The following is a 22,160-nucleotide window of genomic DNA, read 5'->3' as shown; positions in this document are numbered from 1 at the left end:
AATGGTAGCATTGAGTTTAGGTCGGGGTTCCTCAATTTTCTTCCACATTGAAATAAATATTCTGTCACATAAAAAAGTAGCTCTTCACAAATATGTCTCTCAAAACGTAAAAGTTGGCCATGGTAACATTAAGTTTAGGCCAAATTTACTAAATTTTCTTCCACAATGAAATAAATATTTGATCACATAATAAAGTAGTTTATTTTTCTTTAATTATTCCCAAATAAGTCTCTCAAAGTATAAATTTTCGCGGTGCCTTAAAATTTCTCAGTCAAAACAAAATAGGGCGAGAAAAAAGAAAAAGTTTTTTTTTGGCTGATAAATAACAAATGGACTTCATTCAAATAAGATAAACATCTTAGAATCAGCCAAAATTACTGGAAATTAGCAGTGCAACAATGTGAACTCATTAAAACTTGCCTTAAAAAACCTCTAGATGAGGAAATCTTCCCTATCATGTTCAAGCGTAGGCCACAACCAAAAAGGTGCAGCGACGTCCCCACACGACCCCTCACGTTCCTTCACCCAAATTGTGCCAAAAAGTGAGCCCCATTATTCCCTTGTCTAAGTTAGAAACAAACATCAACAACAGCAACTGGGACACTAAACCGCTTCCATGTTGTTTCCCACACTTGTCCCACTATCTTAGTATCTTGTAAGAGGAGTTGTGAATCCAAACCAATCATAAAACCATGAAAACCCTTTCTAAACGCCAATGGAGTTGCTTGCTACCATCAATTATCAAAGCAACCCCCAAAACGCAACAAGAGAGATTAGAGCACTTTTCTCTTTCCTAATTTTATAATAGACACATCGTCAGCAAAGCGAGCCTTACAAACCAAGCAATTATAAACCTTCCACTTGAGTCACCAGCACTGTACAGTATTCACTTGTGTTTTCCTCAGCCAGACGTTTCACAGATATATCGACTTTTCACTTCTCAGTTCCAAATCTGAAGCCGAACCCATTGAACCATTCCTTGATTACATGCTAATTACCATGTCTGTATGATTAGAAATTGTGGGATTATAATCAAAAACCGAAACTAGAACCCAACAACGGTAACAACGAGAAAAGCCGCATAGCTATGCTTCCTCTGCCTCCCTTTGATATCAAAGATGTTCAGCAAAAGCTCGCCACGCATTTCAGGCCTTGGCAACGCTCCTTTCAGTTCTGGGCTCGAGCTGTTGATATCTACACTGGCTACAAGGTCCCTGTTTTCGCTTTTTCTTTCTTTCTTTTTTCTCAATGTATGTGTTCATGTTTGCATGCGTGGAATCCTTTAAGAATCGCAGTGCCTGGACTTATTTGTTTGATGGGTTTTGCTGGGTGTCGATAGGTGTTTCAGCTTCGAGTGATTTTGGTGAAGGATGTGAAGAAACAAGAGGAAATGTGGGAAAGGCAGCATGAAGTTGCCGCTGAGAAGATATATGCTATGTGCTCAGACCTCGGCGGTTTCTTCCTCAAGGTGTTCGAAGAATTTACTGTCTAGTTTTTTCGTATTAATTCCTTCACTCCTTGCTCTTGTGTCACTGAATTTGATTTCAGGCGAGGGAATTGTGAAATGACATGGATTTTAGCCCAACCCATTAGTTTGTATGTGTTGTTTTGTGTTGAATGCTTGACACAAAAATAAATTTTAAAAAGACTGGATTTTTGTTTATGATCTTAGTCAGTTAAACTATGGAATGGGGAGGGGTTTGTTAATCAAATAGTTCTTCTTTAATTTCCACTTCATTCCTTACAGAGTCGCGCTTTATTGATGCTTGTTGTACGGTTTAATTTGCTTTCTAATTGGTTTTTCAGTTTTAGGGGAGGATACAAGGGAACCTATGGATTTTAAATACAATTCATCACTGGTGGTTTTTGGTTTTGTAATATTTGTACTGATTACTGAACTATTCGTGGATGGTGTTTCAATTAGGTTGCCCAAATTATCGGGAAGCCCGACTTGGCCCCAGCGGCATGGGTGAAAAGGCTTGTTACGTTGTGTGATCATGCTCCTGCAACCCCATTTGATGCTGTTCAGCTTATGCTGGAGATGGAGTTGGGTCGAAATGTTGGTGAGGTGTTTGACAGATTCGATGTGGATCCTCTAGGCTCTGCTTCAATTGCACAGGTATTTCCATTCATGAGTAATTTCTGGTTTTCTTTTATTCAAATTCCACCGTAGAAATTGCATTAATAATTGGATTTTGCAAATATAATATTCTTAGCTAGTATCAGCATCAAAATTTTCATTAAGAGAGGCTTCCCAGAAGCAGACATGACTTGATGATGATATTGATTGTTTTGCTTTAAGTATGTAATTTGCATCTTGAGGATTAATTAAGATTTATGGACAGATATTACCATTAAGGAAGAGTTAGGCACATTTCAGAATTCTCAATGTTGCAATTTATCTTTTTCTTTTCATTTAGTTCCTTTTAGGCTAGCTATTTTGTATTGGAGGACAGAATCATACTGGAAATGGTATTACAATGCTCATAGAAGCTTATACATTTGTACCTGATATATATCTTATGGTCAAACTAGGTTCACCGAGCAAGATTGAGAGGTGATAAGACTGATGTCGTTGTCAAGGTGAGGGAACTGAGAAAATTCTGTGGCTTCTTTATGTTCTGTTCTGTGAAATTCTAATTTCTTGTGGTGTATAATAGGTGCAACATCCTGGAGTTCAGGATCTAATGATGACAGATATTCGTAACTTGCAAGCTTTTGCTTTATGCATACAAAAGACAGATATCAAATTTGATCTATACTCTGTAACTAAGGAAATGGAGAAACAGGTGCCTTATACGTACAAATTTTGGAGTCTTTCTCATGTTAGGTTACTATCTGAAATACAACCATCCATATCTGGAGAATAACTATCTTTTATGTTTCCAATTCAAGATTGGTTATGAATTTGACTTCATGAGGGAGGCTAATGCTATGGAAAAAATTAGACGTTTTTTGTATGAGAATAACAAAAAGAGTCCTGTTTTGGTGCCAAGACTGATGCGAGATATAGTCACTAGGTATGTCTTGCTCCATTTTCTTTCCCAAACGACAATGATGCATTTGATGGTTTTCCTTGTCAAATCCTTGCACCATTTAATTATGGGTGCTGTAAGTTCATTTGACTTCTAGTAATCTTTTTTTTTCCTTCCAGAATTTGACTTCTAGTAAACAAGTGTTGCTTTGTTTGGTTAGGAGAGTCTTAGTTATGGAATATATCGATGGAGTTCCAATCCTGAATCTTGGTGCTGAAATTGCGAAAAGAGGAATAAATCCTGGATAGTAAGATTGCAGAGGCTGCAAAGCAGTAAGCTTCCTAGTCCGTACAGAAAGCATGATGTCCTTTTTATCTACATTTGTGTGTTGTATAAATCGCTTTTTATTGTCAATAAAGTGCTATTTGTTTATTCTCGCTACTTAATGAGAAAGGTATCTCGGTTCTTTATATCAACAAACAACCATGTTAGGTGACTTTTCCCTTGATATGCTATCTTTTTGTTTCCTGTCTTATCTCTTTTATTAATTTGCTAAAACTTGTTTCAGTGTGATTTCCTTTTCTTTTCCTTTTTAAAAAAAATTTGATGGGCATCTTTCCCAAATTCATTACCTTAACTTTCCCCTTTCTTTCTCTTTTCAAACATATATTGTAGCTCTTAGAAATTTTTGTCACTATTTTTCTTCTTATAAATAGTTTGTGCTCTCATTAGGAATGCAGAAGGACAGTGATAAATTTTTCTGAAAATGCAGGAAAATCCTCCAAAGTTTGACACTAGCATATGGACAAATGATTTTGAAGTCAGGTTTCTTCCATGCAGATCCTCATCCAGGAAATATCCTAATCTGTAAAGGCTCAGAGGTAAATGACCAACCTATATTTGTTTCCTGTATATCCTTATGGATTTATCCCAATTTTGATCATTGTTATAATTTGCTTTCATATTGTATTCTCATATAGCTGTAAAACTACATACTCTTGTCTTTCTAGTTATTAATTTACATTATAGATAATTTCATTTGAATGGTAAGCTGACTTTGAATTTGTATAATTCCTCCAAGTTAGGTTGCGTTGCTGGACTATGGCCAAGTGAAAGATCTACCAGATGAGTTGAGACTTGGTTATGCAAACCTTGTTCTCGCCATTGCTGATGGTGACCCTATTAGAGCATCAGAGAGCTACAGGTAATTTAACTTCGCAGTTGTTTTGTTTGCTTATTATGAATGGGCAATTTAACTAGTCAACATGGGAAGAGAAACTAATGCTGAGATGTGAGCTGCAAACTGCATACCAGTGCAAGTGAAGCTCATGGAGATAAAACGCAATAGAGAAATAGGTGAATTAGTATCATAGAATGAGATTGGAAAGAATGGAATGGTTTGTTGTTGTGCTCAACTTCGGAATTTGAAACATGGGCCTAATTCAAAGAATAATCACCTTTCCTTTTTAAATCTCAATGTCAGAGTTTGGTGCGGTGTTTTAGGGGTTGACTATGTATGCACAACGTACTAATTCATTCCTCATTACAGGGAGCTTGGCATAGGAACCTTAAGCAAATGTGAAAATGAACAGCATGAATTGTTAAAGTTGGCAGAGACAATGTTTGACACGAAATTACCCCCTGGAGTGACAATGCTGCAGCCATTTTCTGAGGAATCTTCAATTAAAAAAATTGCAGTTGAGGTATGCTTAGATTCCAAAACTTCATTGGCTGCCTACTTTCACATCGTTTCATGTTTTCATGGTTATCAACTAGTAAAGACATTAATTTGTTTTCTAATCTGAATTTTTTTTCCCTATTCCACTTGTGATTGTTTACATACTGTTTCCCCTATTGTCCCTGGCACTTGTAGGCTTTCCCAGAAGAATTGTTTTCTGTACTTCGGACAGTGCATCTGCTGAGAGGACTTAGTGTTGGTTTGGGAATCAACTACTCATGTGCAGAACAATGGAGGCCCATTGCAGAAGAAGCTTTGTTTCGTGCTGGGAGGTTAACAGGTGGCCTTTTCAAACTCCTAAGCTATAGAAATGGGGGCTCATATTCAGCAGTACATTAATACACACATGCACCCACACATATTCTTGTGCTAACTCCGTCATGACGAAGCATGTTCTTCAAATTGCTTCCGATGGTATATCTGAATTATACCCCTTGAGTTGTTTTCTGATCTCTTTCCATTTACATTCTCACTACCAGGTAAGGCTGTCAAGGCTAGAGGTCGTAGGCGGGGTTTATCAAGGTTATTTTGGAGAGACTGATTATCTTGTAAGAAGAGGTAGCTTTTTGCTGATCAGGAGGAACCTTCTTTGCTTCCAAAATTGGTTTTAGTGATGAGTAGTTTTCTAATTGTCCGATTAATGTTAAACCTGGAGAAGGAAACTTCAAGTCATCCTCGGGCGTATATTCTTTCCTTTTGGCATCGTTTTATTTCGCCACAAGTTGTTCAATTTCTTTGAGCTAGTGCTGTTTGCTGTTTTAAGATGTTTTTAAAATAAAAAATCTCAGTTGGCTTATTATAACGAGAATGATTAGAATGGCTACAACTCTCTTTGGTCTTTCTTCGTTCTTCAAGAATTGGCTTCCATATACTTGCCTCAATTTTCTATTATCTCATTTTAATACAGCTTCGAAATCAAATTCAAAATTAAGCGACTGAAATAAAAGCAGCTCCCCTAGGCTTTCTGGTAGTCCAAAGAGAACAAAACCCATAAAAAATAAAATTGAAAAATAAAAAAATAAAACGAAAAAAAGTTAGATTATTTTAACTCTTCAAGTCATCCACGGGCGGACATTGGGCCGGAGCCCAAAGTGAAAGAGTTCAAAGCACGCTTCCCGCCCTTTCTTTGAGTCTTTGCCGCGCCAATCCTCACTTTTGTCTCCTTCTCCCACTCTTTTGTCAAAGTGAGGAGGGTATCGGATGATTCAGATTTCAGATCTGTGCGTGTGTGTGAGTGTGGTCGAGAGAGAGTCAGAATGTTTGGGAAAGTAAGAGCGTCTTCTTGTCCGGCCGAGAGCCTGGAGAGACCGCCGTCCAAGATTCTCAAAGACGATTCTCTCTCCATCTACGGTACACACCCGCTCACTACTACTCTTACTTTTATGAGATCAATTTTTTTACCCTCAGATTCAAATATGATGTCTTGTTTGCTTGAGGCTTTTGATTTTCAATTGAACCCTACAAGGGGCCTTGATTTGTCACATAAAAGAGTTTTTCCGTCGCTTTGTCACCGGGCACCGCTATTTTCTGCCTGCCGCATGGTTGATAATATGTCTCGCTGACATTTATATGAAACCCCGGCCATTGAGATTGTTTCAGTTGCTCACTGTGATGCTAAAGTCATATTTCAATATTTTATTTTGGAAGAAATGTGCAGTAAATTGTTTGAACAAAATTTCACTTGGGTATGCATCTGGTAGGGCACCAACACTGATTGTCGTCATGAATTTCCCTTTTCTTTGATGCAGAGGCTACACTTATGAAACTTAAATTGGGTTCTAAACGCAATTTGAGTCCATGCGAGAATAGATAACGGTTCTACTTCAAGCTCTTCCAATTCGGAGCCAATGAAGATAGATGTGAACTGTGCTTCTGCAGCGGCTTCTCAGGGTCATATAGAGGTGGCCAGCTCTCCCCAGGAGCAGGAGGAGTTTATGACATTAGACACAGATTGTTCTTCAGTAACAAGTTCGACAAGTTCTACTGATTGCCATTCTTTGGGTACCTTGAAACAACAACGGAGTACAAACGTTTCAGTTCTCTACCTGTTTTCTAAATTTAAGAGAGCTCAAGAGGATATCTGCTCATCCTCTGGAGATGCAATGACAATAGAGAGTGCTAGTATTTCTCCAAGTTCTAGCGGTTGCCAATCTCTTAACAGCACAGAACAACATTTGGAAAAGGAATGTGTCAACTCTTTACCTGCTAGGCACATATGCATGCTCTGAGTTGGGTTTATAAAGTGGGTTTTGGGTTGTGCCTGATTTGGCACTGGGAATCTGATGCGGTCTTGCGTTTTATTGATCAGTTGAAAGCCAATTTTTTGTTGTAATTTTATAATCCCAATTATGAGGGAATGCTTAATGTATGGGAAATTATGTCAGCCATCAGCAAGCAAAGATATGCGATGAAGTTTTAGTGTTTCGTTTGTCATCAATGAGCAATTTCAGTACAATGTCCTGATTTTGGTTTGAAAGCTTGTGAACAATTCCATGGTAAGCACAGGAGAAATCTTTCAAAATCTATCAAGGCACTCTTATTAATTAAGAATCGATACAACGCCACAAGGAATATAAAGTACAAAAAATTATTGAAGCTTCTCAAAATTACAGATTTAACATGTAATTCCTGAGGGGTTATTGTCTAAGATCACATATAAATGATACAACGATACATATGATCAGAAAACTCTTTCAAAACTGTGTCCCTTGCTAGAACTGAGTATTTAAGTGACAATCACTCCCTTAACCATGGTTCTTGAGTTGGCGTCCACTGACATAATTCACCTTCTTTGAACCAGAGAGCTGCACGGTGCAAATAGTGAATGAGAAAGAAAAGTGGGAGGGGTTGGAGAAGAGAAATATCCATCAGAGCAGAGTAAATGATACCAAAAAGAAAGCCTACCTATTTCGCGCTTGCCATTTTCAGGGCTGTCACTCCCATGAACGACATTCCTGCCAAAATTTTCATACAAGACCTTGTCCCATTAGATTTCAAATACACATATATGATGATATATCATAATTCAACTACCAAAGGTAAGGAGCCCAACCTTCCTGTTTGAACAGCAAGATCCCCTCTTATAGTTCCCGGTTCAGCTTGAAGAGGATTTGTAGACCCAATTAACTTACGTGCTGCTGCGACCACACCAACACCCTCCCATGCCTTGCAAGCAGTGCATCATTATCAGTATCCTTGTAATAAATTAGCTAACATATACCTTAGATTCATTGATTTCCATGGAATACACAAAAAGATGAAAAAACAAGGGTGAATCATACATACCATACACACAACTGGGCCAGAAACAATGTAGTCGATCAATTTAGGGAAGAAAGACTTTCCCTTGAGATCTTTGTAGTGCTCCTGAAACAACAAAAGTCACACTTTATACATATAAGAGTTATATAGTCAGATCATATCAACTTTTCCGTGAGTTACATAATGCTCCTGAACATTGTAAATGAGATTACAATTACGTGTTTCTGCAGATTGATTGCACAGAATACAGAAAACATAATACATAGTAAATGAGAGATTGAATCTCATAACCCATTATGACCACTCCAGCATACAACTCCAAATTATTTTCTTTTTCAATTGAAATTATTTTCTCCTTGGACTTTGAGCACAAACTGCTTATTATAAATGCTCCATTTGCTTAATTCATCAAATAGGTGAATTAAAAAGTGTGAGCACACAGAACTACTAGAATCTCAAAATGTACAGTTGAAAAGCTTTTTTTTTTGTTTATATAAGGGAAAGAAAGAAAAGAGCCAAACCTCTGCCAAATCTTGGGGGCACTGGAACAGCTTCAAGCCAGTCAGTTTAAACCCCTTCTTCTCAAACCTTGAGATTATCTCTCCAACCTAAACAATTCAATTTCAAATTATATGGACAAAATTAAGAATACCAAGATTAAATTATACTGAATTTAAAAAATAAAATAAAAAAGTTTTTCTACACCCCAGTCAATTAATTGGGGTCAATCAAAATTCAAGTTTTTGTCTTTTCAGAGCCCCAACGATTGAAAATCCCAGGGCTCAATCAAAATTTGAAATTTCATAAATTCCCCAAAGTCTTACCAGCTGCCATTGCCAATTAGCCCAACACAACGTGTAGCTGTTAAAAGTTGAACAAATAAATATAGGAAATGGAGAATTAGCTTACAAGGCCACGCTGAACTCCGTCAGGTTTCACCATTATGTATGTCTCATCAACTTGTTCCTGAAAACACACAGACGAATTAAAATTCCATAAATTTCAATTGGGTTTCCACAAAATTTTAAGCAAAAACAAGGGTTATCAATAATTCTTGAAAAGAGAAAGAGGGTAGGGGTAAACCAGTGAAGCAACCAAGTGGGGAAGAAAGATGCGAGGTTTGGCGAGGGTTTTAGCATGAGGACGAGATGGGAAAAATGAGAAAAGATGGCACTTTGAAGGGAATGCTGATAGCTGGTGGTGACGGGTGCGTAGGTGATTCTTGTGGTGGGCGTAGGATAAGCTGCAACTTCTCTCAGCTGCTGAGCGTTGAAGGGATGAGGAAAAACATGGACTTGCTCCGACAAACACTGCCAGAGTCTCCATTCTGTCCGTGCTTCTCTATCTCCTCTTTTTCTATCTCTGCACGTGTATATATATTACCCCCGAGAATTTCTCTTATGAATATGCCCTTCAAATAACGCCAAAAATATTCTTGTGCAAGTTTCTTTTTCTTTTCATGTTTAAGTCGAAAAAAAATATGTTCAATTCTTTTTTTCTCCTTATGTGACTACCATGTGATGATAGATACAGGCACTGTTTTTTTTTTTTTTTTTGAGTTGAAGCGATAGTCTAAACTACTGAATGAGGAGTTTACACACACTACTGTCTTATGGGGGTTCAAAGCGTGAGACTGCAAGTCAAAACTCTTTTTCACTTGGCTAGACCCCGTTGTCAGCACATATTATATAAAACCAGTGACACCCAAGAACCTGTCGTCAAGTATTGTCATCTCAACTTCAATTCTTTTCTTAGTTCAGCAAAATGAACAAGAATTAACTCTCCAATTGTGTGTTCTTCCACGTAGTGTACTTGCTCTTATTTACTGATGACAAGACATATAATCATATAGCCAATTGATGCTACGGAATCTGAACTCTTTAGAATTCTTCTTTATCAGAGACAGTGTGGGACTTTACTATTTTTCATCACCAAGCTACATTAGAGGGGTGACCTCTGTGATTGTCACCTTTGGTCATTAAAGAATCAAAGAAATGTTGTTTTGTACAATTGAAATTCAGCCTATATGCACACCAAGACCAAGCCACCAAGGCTTCTTCTTTATTCCATCTGTTTAATCACCCAAACAGCTCAAATTGAAAGCCAAACTCACTTATTTTCTAACTGCTCCAACGCAGAGTTTGCAGCCATTGACATAGAAACAAAGTCACCCAAGTCTCCCTTCCAAGAATCCTGGATTGTTTTATTTGAACTTAAGCTGAACTGTGAGTTGGGATATTTTTTTTCTTTTTTGTTTTTTTTGAAACTGAGATCTGAGTTGGGATTTAGGAACCAAATCAAAGGTTTAATTAGCACTTCCAGCAGGAGGCAGCAACAATGGGCTTGGATTTCCAACCAAGAACCAAGCAACCCTTTTCTTCCAAAATGGTGTAGCCTTCACACACCTTGATCTTCCCAAGCCATTGCTTGGCATTAACCAGCATCTTAATAGGTGCAGCCTGAAATCCTGCACGGCTCATTCTCCGGCGCCACTGATCAACCCTCTCATGCCTCTCCACCCTTGCCGGTCCCTCACAGCTGATTATGTTCTTGATCTCCTCAGCAAAGTAGAATTGTTCCATCTTGGCACGCCGAGTGTCGTATTTTGGTAGCATGGCATCTAGGGAGTCAAAGATTGCAGAGTAATAGTGCAGTGCCTCCATAAATCTCCCAAGAAAAAATGGTCCATTGTGGCTTGAGTCTTGCTCAACAAGAACCAAGATTTTTGGTGAGAGCTCATGAACCATCTGCAGAACTGAATTAAGAGCTCCTCTGCTTTCTTTCACCACACAATGCAACTGAAGAATGCTATTGACAACCAAGACTTCACCATCAAGCAGTTTGATGTCCTCAGGACGCAGGTTTTCCAAGTTGCTTTCCACCACTGAAAATTCCAAATTTATTCCCAAGCGGTCAGCATAGGCCACAAGCTCATCCCCAATGATTTGCAATCTGTCACCATACAGGCCAACACCAGTTATTCTTAGGCGGCTAGGTGGCTGGCCTGCACGCGTAGCGAGGCTTTCGATCAAGCCGCGCCACTGGTCTCCATGTGGCAGACCAAGGGTCATCCCCAAGTCCACCACATGAACAAAACTCTCTCCCTCAAAGGCTTCCAATATTGATGAATTGGCCACGAAATGACCAAACTGAATATGGGGGCAAATCTCATAAACAAGGCGCAATGCCTCTTCCTTCTTGTCCAAGGCAAAATCTTTGGCGTTCACTGGGGATCCAATGAACCCAACAGCCCCAAGTGGTTGAACCAGGGCTAGGCGATTCGCAAGGCCTTGGACAAAACACGAAGCCACACGCTGAAAAGAAGAGCCAAAGACCAAAGCATTGGCCCGAAGCTCAGACAGTAAAGCGGAGGCATGTGACTTATCGCGACAAGCAACAGCTTCAGCACAAGCAATGAGGAGCTGAACAAGCCTCATCCCATCAGCAGTTCCATCCTCCTCTGCTCCATTTCCCTCAGCATTGGTCATGGCTGCTGCTGCCTCTTCAACAGCCTCAGCAGCAAGGTATCTTTGTGTATAAGTCCATATATGGTCTCGGAAATGAAGCCTTGGCAAGGTGTTCAAGCTATTCGTGCTGCTGCTGCGGCTGATGCTGCCGTTGGTAACACAACTGTTATTGCTTCCACCACTATAAAGGCTGTTATGACTTGACATGGATTCCGCGATGCTTATAGTTCTTTTCAGCCTCTTGTGGTCTCCGCTTTCATCCGAATAAGGGAGGGTCAAGGCAGAAGCATTGCCCTCCTCCAATAAGGGCATGTATGGATCAGAATAGCAAGACATGGACAGAGTGACTGATGAGATCAAAAGCACTCATTTTATTAGTCCTTTCATGATTGATCGTGTATTCTTCTGGCATGAAGTTCCGACTAGGAGCCATTTCTTGAGCCTATCCTTCAAAGTATATTCAACAACGCTCTGAAAGACCCTATTGCCAAGCAAAAGGACTTAAATAGGCCAATTTCAGCTCTCTCTTGTTTTCGGAGATAACAAGGCGAAAATTATAAAACTCGAAATAAGAATTTAGACGAATTGATGTCTTCTTGGAGGTAAACACACTAAATTTTAAGGTTTAGAGTAATCTCCAAAGACAAGGCAGCCTCTGCTACACTCCCAAGAATCTTGGATTTTACAGTTTGTTCCTCTTCCTAGGTGGTGTAACTATATCATTTCTATGCTGCTGTAATTGAATTACCTTCTTAGGTATATGTCATTTTCTGCATTGTCCTATTCTCTCTACGGCCTCCTGCCCTTTTTACCTCCCTTAATCTTTTACACAATAGCAGAGATAAATTTTTTCTCTGAGCCATTTCATACATCAAGTCCAGATTCCATCCAATTGGCTAAAAAACCTCTCCAATGTTTTTGGGTAGACTAAGGTTCTTGCAGAAAACAAGGTTTTCTTACTGGCCCTTTCAATGACACTTAGGAGGTGGTGATCCCTAAGAGAGCTGGATTTTTCTAAGTTTCACTTCATGGGTTGTAAATACCAACTTCCATCTCTGCATTCACCAATTAGATTTTACGATCATCTTTTGCGTGTGCACATAAATTATGAACAATTTAAGCAAGTGGGTTTTGTCAAAGTCAAAATTGTAGGCCAATTTATGAACCAGTCAATGAGGATTGTCCCCCCATTTTAAATTTTGCTGCATGAAGACCAGACCAACCCCCAAAATGCATTTTCAATTGAATTGATTCTGTTTTGCCGGCTTGCTTGAAAACAATGAGAAAATACAAGCAGATACATGTGAAAATGGAGATGCATTGGGACGTCATAGAGCCCTCTACGCTTCTTTATGTCTGCACCTATGTATTATAATCCAATAATTCAACAATAATATATGGCTTGCTCATTGTTCTAATTAACAAATTGTGCCCCTCGATCGATACGATCAGTGTAGCATATTCTAAGCCTTCATACTTTGCAACAAGAAATTTAGCTCTTATGTTCCCTTGCCTGGTCAAGTGTCACCGTGCCTTGGAACTGAAGAAAGAAAAAGAAAAAAAAAACGCGTTACCGCGGCACCTATAACTGTCATCTAAACGTCGGGCAGCCGCAGCAAGGGAAGCTTCTGCTGCAGAAGCTTATGTTTAGTTGTTCTTCATTCTAAGCTAAATCATTAGCATATTGCATTGCATGCAGGCTTTGTGCAGATCAATGATTTTAAAATTAAGAATAGGGGCAACAGCTCATTCTTCTTATATAACCAGAAAAAGTAGTGTTTTTGTTTTTTTTATTAAAGGCCCAAGGCCAAAGAATTTATTTATCAATATAATGTAGAGAACACAAATCATCTTGAAAGTAAGAGTCTCCATCCAATAACATGTCTCACTACAAGATAAAGAAAATTTAACTAATTGATAACCCACAAAATTACACAAACGAGGTTGATGTCGCAAGGATACAAATAGGAAACGACGGAATAACTCTTTCAGTCTCTCTATCAACTCTCCTTCCATGCTCATGTCAAATTCCTCTATCAACCTAGAAAAACTAGATATTTTACTAATTATTTAATGCACTACAATATAATTATGATAGAATAAATTGGCTTTGTAAGAAAAGAGGGACCACTGAGCAAGAAAATTTGGATTGATGCACTACAAATAAATATTAACAATGAACAAGACCCACTAAGTACCTTTATAAATAATATATATTGTACAGAAATTTAAATTTTATTTAAAAATAATAATTGTGATATCAACTTGGGCCCTAGAAATTGCCTTTGTTTGTATGTATAAATCAACAGACTAAAAACACTACATCAGCCAAAAATAGTAATGGAACAGAAACATCAATTTTTCTCTCCATTTGAATATTTGGGTTTGTCTGTCTATTTCTTTGCATGCTGGGAATGGAGATCATGTGAGGTTCCAGGGAGGCAGAGGGTTTTGGGCTTCACTAAGGGGCTACAATGCATTCATCAGGGCTGGATTTCTTGCTTGGTTCATTTGATTTTGACCCACTAGTTGAAATTGACTTGGGAATTTGGATAGATTCACCACACAAGGAATTACATTGTTCTATCCTAGCTTATAATGTTAGATCTACATGTACACCCGATGTTTTGTGTTCGAATCTCTTTCTCAATATCGCTCGTATAAAAATAAAAATAAAAATATGCTAGACAATTAAAATTGTTCCCCAAATAGTAAAGTTCTTTAAGAAATAATCATCCTTTAAATTCATCCACAAAATGTAGATTTGAGGAGAAATCACTTAAAACCCAAGTGCAACTATTCCTAGTTTCCCCAAATTTGGAACATCCCCAAACTTCTCTCCAAATCACTTATATCACTCATTTGGACTCATGGAAAACAGCCAAATGAATTTTTGGGGACATAAATTTCTAGATGCATATATTCCATTACTGCATGGGGCCTCTTTGCAATCTTATCCATGGATCACCTGGATATGATCAGAAGAAGGAGCAATTAAGCACATCATCAATACTGGGAGGGTTGGCTTTGGCTCATGTCCAATTGGGAATTTGGCATAGAGTTGCCCCATGTGTTATGTACTCAATATTCCTCATCTAAAACTGTTTGTCATTGGTTAATTAGTAATTATAGACTTGTGGCTCTCCCATGTTTAATGTGGAATCAATCTCGGATGTAGGAATGATACTTTTAATCGCTTGAGTTACAAGTCCTCCTTTGGCTTTGTTGAGTACGTATTTTTTTTGTTCCATATATGTATTGGACATTTATGATTGTAGATACATGGTGGTACATGACTATATATGCCACAACAAGCTCCACAAGCTGGCTATGGAAACCAAATCTGGATTCAAATTTCAAGCACGTACTTGTAAGCTCAAGTGGAATTAGCAGCATGCTTTTCTTACACTTGTTTGCCTACTTCTTTTGCTTAGAAATTTAATTTGGTTGCGCCAATTGTAAGCAAAAGCAATCTCACCTGGATAAAAACTAGAGGGTAAAATTTTAAAAACAAAAAACATATAAAATTCTTCCAAATTTCCAAGATGGAGGAGCTCTCTAGGCCGGCCATGCAACACTGCAGCTTCCATATATACTGCTACTTTTCTCATTGCTTAAATATAATCAAATTTCATATATAGACAAAGGAAGAATTACAATACAAGAACTAATATGCTAAATGAAATTCATACTCATACTACAACAGTAAAAAGTACAAAATTTGAAAAGAAAAAAAAAAAACAAGCGGAATTATTTGAGGTAACCTTCATATATATATATATGGGAACTAGCTTAGCTGAAATTTAATTTAACTATAAATGTAAGCCTGACTAGCTATGGATACGAAGGAGCGCAGACGATGCAAGCAAGCAAGAGAATGGCAGTGGAAGCTCCATCTTCTTCGACATTGGAGGTGCTCCTCTTGAATTTGCAAACCTTGCTTTTGTTGCACTGTATTTGCTTCTGCTGCTGCTGATGATGATATTGCTGCTTCTGTTCTTGTTGTTGCTGCCTTCTCTTCATTGCCTCTTCCACTTTAGACACCATATTGGTCTTGGTTTACTTCAAAATTCAAAATAAAGCAGTTCAATTCAGAAAAGGAAAAAGAAAAGAAATAATGAGTTCAAAAGACTGATAGACAAAGAAGAGGGGGACAGAGTATTTGCTTGGGGAACAGACATACATGCTCTTCTCAATTTATAGCAAAGCACTCACACAACTGTAATACCAAAAATACCCTTGATATATGTTTATGCATACATATGTCAGTTCGCGATTTGCAGAAGGAATGACTTCTTACATGTAACGAGCGGAACAATGTCGTCTTAGTAATTGTATAACTTAGTCGTTGTAAGATTTTTAGATAGCATTACGCAAGTGGGATGAGGCCATATGTGTGTTAGATGGATGGGGTCATAATTGCCAACATGTTTCAGTGTCTGGTCTTTTTCCAAAATCACCACAACAACAGTCACTACAGTTGCCTTTGCATTGAAAATTTGAAATATGTATCTTTCATTCAAGTTTTGAAAGGTAAGCTTTGTGATTGTGACCTGAGTTAGGAAACAAACTGATTTAGTTTGTATAATTTAAAATCTAACACACATATATGAGCAATCATGTTTTATCGGCCTATTTAACACTTTCCGTTTCGATAGTTTGCCTCAAATTCGTTTTAGTCCTTATATTTGGGATCGATTGTCAAAAAAATTGACGGTATGTTTAGTTTGGATAAAAACTTACATGTTACGAGTTGCTTGTCCCTTTTTTCTCTGCGTGAGAGGAGAGATGAAAAGAATAGGGTGATGAAACTATGCATTGTAATTTTTTTTGTAGTTTGAACAAAAAAGACAGTCGAAAATTTTTAGATACAATACAAAGGTAAGTTCAAAGTGAAATTAAAATCAAACTAGATGGCTTTTCAGGAACAAAAAAAGAAGATCAAAGTAGATAGATGAAATTGCAGTGTACTTAATGCTATTATTATACTATGTATATATAGTATAAACAATAATACACATATTTATATACCAGAGTCATGTAGCAGACTGGCACTACATGATTTTAAATTGTAAACCACTTTCATCTAATACAATAACCATTAATATTTTTTCTCTCCATCATCATTTTAGCCATCCGGCACACATAGGATTCTCTCCTACGTTGGAACAATGCTCAATCATAGATCAACTCATATAATTATCATAGCTGTACAAACTAAACTCACTTAAGAGCCTAGAGCTAGTCCCTTAATTAAGTATGAGAATATACAATTACAGAGTTGTGCTTGAGTCGGTCACCCCTTAATTAAGTATAAGAATATACAATTACAACATACAATTACATAGTTGTCTTGAGTCGGTCCCTTAATTCAGTATAAGAATATACAATTACAACATACAATTACATAGTTGTCTTGAGTCGGTCACCTTTAATTAAGTATAAGAATATACTGATTACAAAGTTGTCTTGGATCAGTCGCTCACGCCCGAATAGAAAACTTGCATCACCGGGCTGAGAATTGCCTGATAGCGTGCTGATGGTTTCATACATATCGATAATATGCAAGTGAAGATTCTATATAATACAATTTGCTTTGTATTGAAGAACAAAAGCAACAAAATGAACGCTATAGAAATTGAAAGAAAAAAGACAATGTAATAATGGGCAACTCTAAGCCCTTATAATAAGGATTTGGAGCTTTCCCAAGTTAGTCTTTTTGTCGTGCTCTGTTGAGTGACAGAGTCTTCATGTGCAAGACCATGTGACCATGTGTCCTTGTTCTCATCCTCTTCAGGCTGAATGGCCTGCACAGGGCCCAAACGTTTCCCTCCATTATCTATAGTTATACAGGCTTTAAAATTGTCCTCCCTTCTATTATTCCCTAAATTTCTAATTAACCAGACCTCAGTCCCATAACTCCCACTAAGTAATTTTCTCCTCAGGCAGTGTGGTAGGTTATTGTTAGACTTTGAATAAGAACTATTGGATATGAGATCATATCTTAAGGATCGTGTAAAAGATGTGTTGAGGCATTTGACAGATTACGAGGCTTGGAAATCTTTCGAACAAATTCAAGAGTTATGTCTAAATTTATGATCTTGATTTGCAGTTTGTAAATCTAGAGTTGAATTTTAAACTATATTCTACAAACAATCATCTCTCATTGAATAATCAAATAAGATAAAATATAGTAATCCACCACACAATCATTGTATAGCTTATGATTTGATTATTCAACCAACTAATAAAACATCACATGAGCTTTGCTTTAAAAATATCTTGGAACTTAGCTTTACTTAGAACATCCCTAACCGATATGCCAAATTGCCACATGAATCTTGGGTTACATGATTGGTCATACGCCTTTCATAACTTATAATATATTGTCTTTGACTTTTCTTAACTAGGACTAAATTTTCATGAAAACAAATGCAGGGTTAGAATTCATTCAACACAAGGAGCCAAACCTCATAATAAGTAGATGGAGATGTGTTTGTTGTGAACGAAATGGACAAGCAATGGGAAGAGAGGTAAGATTCATGAACCCATAATTCTTGGCAAACAAGGTTGCAGGGGCCATGTTTTGAAGAAATGGGATGTTGGCAATTCTGAGAACAAGCCATTTGGGATGGTCAAGCCTTCAACCCAAGATAGGCATACTTGCTTTAGTTGGTGTTTAGTCCTTTCCTTCTTTAAGGGCACCAAAAATACAAATTAGCCGATACATTACAAAGAAGATGTATGTCTTTCCTACATTCCTAGGACTGTTCCCTGTAATATTAACCAAATTCAGTTGCCCTACTATTGGCTCTATGATTGGCTAAACCACGAGCCCATTTTTCATTCAAATATTTTAGTGCAGTAGATACCAAATCAGAAGCTTTCAAATAAATTTATCAAATTGAATTGCTTTTCTCTCTTTAAAAAGAGTCTAAGGTGTAGTGAGAAGAGGGTTTCTCATGCACACACTATCAAGTGCCATGAGGTTCGCCATCCAGCTGAATTTTTATAAACAAGACGAATGCCACAATATGGGAATTGTGGGAGCAAATATTAAGGCCCAATTAACAAGCCACTTCCCATGAACCCTAAATTTAGGGAGTGGAGGGAATCAAATAACATGATATCCACTACCATTGAGCATGGAGATAAATTAGGGATATGAGACTTGGAGTCCAAGGGTTCAATGCCTATGAAAGGCTAACTAATCCCCTAGCATGGGGGAGAGAGGTATGATTGATTCTACTGCAGTATTCATGAACGAACACTGACTTGAGCGTCAGAGTGTTTTCTTGCAGGTACCCCCCTCCTCACTCAATGGTGATAATCAAAGATGGTGTCTGGCTTCTCAATATGGAAATCAAAAATTACTTGTTGGAGGATCCGAAATTTTCCGCTCCAACAGGAATATTATTGGAATAATAATACGAGCCTCAACTAAACTGATCGGGAGGGCAGGGATTAGATGAATTTATACAAGCCCCAACTAAAAACCTAGACAACTGATCTCAAGGCCTCACAAACCTGGACGCCCTTGAATGACTTGACATTTGCAGTCTCACATAAAATGTCTACCAGTAGGTTCACAGCATGTAAGAAATCACTCTCAGTGCAATTCCCAGTATGCATACACAAACTACCACAAACAAGCTCACATGGTTTAGTGCTACAGATGCCGATCCATCTCGAGTTCTCAGCATTAACCAGTGGACTAAACTGGACTAAACTGTAACAAAAGCTGCAGCAATGGATATTTTGCTTTTGCTCCTTTTACTTCTCAACCACATAGTAAAGATCAGCATCCACAGCCAACATGGTTAAGTCAATAAACTTGGGATCCTTCAGGAGTCAAAACTGGCTCAATCATTCAATTCCATCATAGTTAGTTACTTACACATTAAAGGAACTCGAAAACCCTTGAAATTCTGTCTTGCCTTTGTATGCCTTGACAATCTCAGGAACCACTGCTTCATACTTGCTCAAAATTCTCTGCCTGAAATTCTTATCAGTCATCTTGAGCACATAAGGAAATTTAACATCTTCCTTTATGAACCCCTGTGACAACAAAAGTTGTAGAACTGAGCACCTAGGAATAATTCTCTTCTCCAAGCTAAACAGTAAAATGCCTGGATTCTTGGAAATCATCGATGGCTTCATATTCAATTTATTCATGAAGAAAGACATCAACTTATGGATCTTCTTCACCGAATTAATCATACACATGGGTTGCTTTCTGAATGCTGAATAAATCTCATCTTTTGACAAACCTAAACTTCTATAGGTTTCCAACTTCTGCTCCCAGCATGCCTTACTCATCCTTGCCATGGTACAAACAGCTAGAGCAAATAGCACTGTGTTGGGATCAAACCCCAACTCTTTAACATCACCAATAATCTCACTAACTCTGGAACCCTTCAGAAGCAACGTTCTTGGATTAATTAAGAACGTTTTCACAATAAGTGACTCAGGTACACCATGGCTCCTAAAGATTGATACGTTCGGGTCAAGTACCTTTTCAAAATTAAATTCAAGCATCCGGTGGCATCCCTTTATAGCCTTTGAGGCACTCACATCACTGCCAAGAAACCGCACAAGCGCTTGAACGCTTGGAATGATGTGGTTTTCAAGGCTCCTTGTTAGAACATAAGGCTCATTGGATAAAAGTTTGGCAATGTGAAGCTCTGAAAGCCCCAAAGATTTCAAAAACTCGATCTTTGGATTTATAGTCTTCTTTACATCGTATATAAACAATTTAGGAAGCCTCATGGTCAAGGTTTTTATATCCTTTTCACTGAAACCATGACTTCTAAAGAGATCAAAAACCGTTTGAGCATCACTCTCAATCACTCGTGGGTGTTTACTAAGCATTTTGGCAAGGCTAGCGCCTGAAAATCCCAAAGACTTAAACAACTTCATATTGGGCCCAAGTTTAGTGTCTAAATCAGCTAAAAGCAATCCTGGACGTTTGGTGATTAGGTTTTTTATGTGGCTCTGAGTCAACCCGTGAGTTTTAAACAGGCTCAGAACCGAGTCAGGGTTGTGTGTGGCTTCAATCTGGAGCTTCTTGGCAAGTAAAATTGCTGATTCTGAGGACAACCCACATGATTTTTTGAGGTAAGAGACTGTAAAAGATTGCTGGTCTGTTAAATTCGAGAGCACTTTGATGGGTTTGCGAATGGAGGTTGAAAACAAGAAGTAGCCATGGCTGAATGGAAATGGTGAAGCTCTTTGCTTTTGTTTTGTGCAGACTAAACGAAGCATTGGATTGAGAAGTAAAAGCTTGAATATTGCTTTACCTGGATTGTAAATGCAGCTCTATTTGAATGCTACCGATGTGCTTGAAGCATTGCCTTCCCCTTTCTCCTTGTGCAGTGCCGTTGGCTGCCCTAATTGGGTTGCAGTACAATGAGCTGCACTTTTGAGTTTTTCAGTGTTTTCACCGAACACGACGGATGTAAAGACGTGTCGTTTATGGTTGCATTGTCAACGACGCAACGACGTGATATGGCTAGCCCATTTGAATGTATGTGGGCCTATGGCTGAAGATTTGATAGGTTCGGGTATTGAGTTTCAAGTCGGGCCTAAAGCCACAATTTATATCAAGTATGGTTTTCTTGCCCCACCTCCCACTACTCACCAAATTTCACCTAAGCCAAGCAATGTTTTTAAAAAATTAAAATTACAAAGTAGAGTGGAATTGGATTTGGACCAGATTGGAGTTGAATTCAAGCAAATTTTTACGGGTTTTAGCTCTCTAGATGAAATTTATAAGACACATATGTTGGATTGTTATTCAATTTAATAAGTCCAGTCTCGACATTTATAAGTTCACCAAACAACGAACAAAATTTATCAGTCTAAAAGCCTCTATTATAAAGAGATGGACGAAGAACACTAGTTAAGAAACCAAAAATGGAATTAAATGAAGTAAGTGGGTGCTATTCATGAAAGAGTTGGATTGGATAGGGGAATTTTTGGCCCTATTGTATTGGATAATGAAATGGGTAAGGTATTGAACTTGTCCCAACTTTGGAACCTAGTAGGATTGGGTTTTATAGGTCATCTTCTCGAGTGTCGGACCATTTGCCCCAATCACTTCACTTGGGTATGTATGTATGGAGGAGAGGAAGTCGTTTTCCTCCTTGTCCTCAATGTTTTTGTTTTCTTACTTTGAATTTATCATTAGCACCACTTTCTCTACTCTGGCCGTTTGGTGTGGGAAGTAAGAATAGTCTAAAATGTTATTGTGTCTTTATCATGACTATATATAATGAAAAGTGTCATACCTTCTCAACAATAACACACGCTTTAAAACATGAAAAGGCAACTTTGTTGGTTGCAATGTTACGTTCACGAGTTCTAATTGCTATCCATGCATATAAAAGAAAAGGGGTTCAGTGCCATTGCCATAACAACAAAATAAAGATGAAAATGAATGTTAGGTTGTGTGCGAAATCTATAGTTGATTTGTGGCGCAAATATTATACAAGTGTCGAGAAAAGATAAAGCGATTAATGATTTTTTACGTACGTATATCATCCAATATGTGTGTATTTAGCCAATGACATGTATGGTCTAACGATATTTAGTTTCTATTTTATTAAGAAAAACGTGGATTAAATCTCATAAAATTATTCACTTTAAGTCTATTGTATATAAGGTGATCAATCACTTTCTACGTGGAAGAACTAAATACACAAACTATCAAAATATTAG

General features: G+C 37.9%; 6 protein-coding genes across 6 annotated transcripts; 2 read left to right on the top strand and 4 right to left on the bottom strand.

Moving 5' to 3' along the window:
• Positions 1-801: 801 nt before the first annotated feature.
• LOC103338018 (Protein kinase superfamily protein) lies at positions 802-5,536 on the top strand. Its single transcript, XM_008241196.2, is given in 13 exon segments — positions 802-1,210; positions 1,340-1,468; positions 1,925-2,119; positions 2,536-2,583; positions 2,661-2,789; positions 2,896-3,020; positions 3,196-3,277; positions 3,279-3,307; positions 3,748-3,856; positions 4,061-4,179; positions 4,525-4,678; positions 4,849-4,993; positions 5,193-5,536. Coding segments are annotated over 13 exon segments (1,449 nt in total). The 5' UTR covers positions 802-1,087; the 3' UTR covers positions 5,255-5,536.
• Positions 5,537-5,818: 282 nt separating this feature from the next.
• Positions 5,819-7,146, top strand: LOC103338019 (uncharacterized). The gene is given in 3 exon segments (XM_008241197.3): positions 5,819-6,063; positions 6,462-6,519; positions 6,521-7,146. Coding segments are annotated over 3 exon segments (573 nt in total). The 5' UTR covers positions 5,819-5,969; the 3' UTR covers positions 6,942-7,146.
• Positions 7,147-7,226: 80 nt separating this feature from the next.
• Positions 7,227-9,338, bottom strand: NDPK2 (nucleoside diphosphate kinase 2). Its single transcript, XM_008241198.2, has 7 exons — positions 9,058-9,338; positions 8,884-8,940; positions 8,496-8,582; positions 7,999-8,079; positions 7,766-7,878; positions 7,618-7,667; positions 7,227-7,517 (listed from the first exon to the last, which is right to left on the bottom strand). Exons 1-7 carry the CDS (start codon positions 9,298-9,300, stop codon positions 7,450-7,452), a joined length of 699 nt encoding a protein of 232 aa, XP_008239420.2. The 5' UTR covers positions 9,301-9,338; the 3' UTR covers positions 7,227-7,449.
• An 867-nt stretch (positions 9,339-10,205) lies between these two features.
• On the bottom strand, positions 10,206-11,874 carry LOC103338214 (GRAS family protein RAD1-like). The gene is given in 2 exon segments (XM_008241398.2): positions 10,206-11,792; positions 11,794-11,874. Coding segments are annotated over 2 exon segments (1,590 nt in total). The 3' UTR covers positions 10,206-10,283.
• A 3,226-nt stretch (positions 11,875-15,100) lies between these two features.
• Positions 15,101-15,623, bottom strand: LOC103338021 (uncharacterized). Its single transcript, XM_008241199.3, has one exon. It carries the CDS (start codon positions 15,486-15,488, stop codon positions 15,276-15,278), a length of 213 nt encoding a protein of 70 aa, XP_008239421.2. The 5' UTR covers positions 15,489-15,623; the 3' UTR covers positions 15,101-15,275.
• Positions 15,624-18,800: 3,177 nt separating this feature from the next.
• Positions 18,801-20,906, bottom strand: LOC103338215 (transcription termination factor MTERF15, mitochondrial-like). Its single transcript, XM_008241399.2, has one exon. The coding sequence runs from the start codon at positions 20,703-20,705 to the stop codon at positions 19,335-19,337; it is 1,371 nt and encodes a 456-aa protein (XP_008239621.2). The 5' UTR covers positions 20,706-20,906; the 3' UTR covers positions 18,801-19,334.
• Between the last annotated feature and the right edge of the window lie 1,254 nt (positions 20,907-22,160).

The sequence above is a fragment of the Prunus mume genome, linkage group LG7, assembly GCF_029339155.1.
Source record: "Prunus mume cultivar Tortuosa linkage group LG7, ASM2933915v1, whole genome shotgun sequence".
Lineage (NCBI taxonomy): Eukaryota > Viridiplantae > Streptophyta > Magnoliopsida > Rosales > Rosaceae > Prunus > Prunus mume.
Note: the sequence above shows the minus strand (reverse complement) of the source record. Positions and strands in the feature narration are given on the sequence as shown.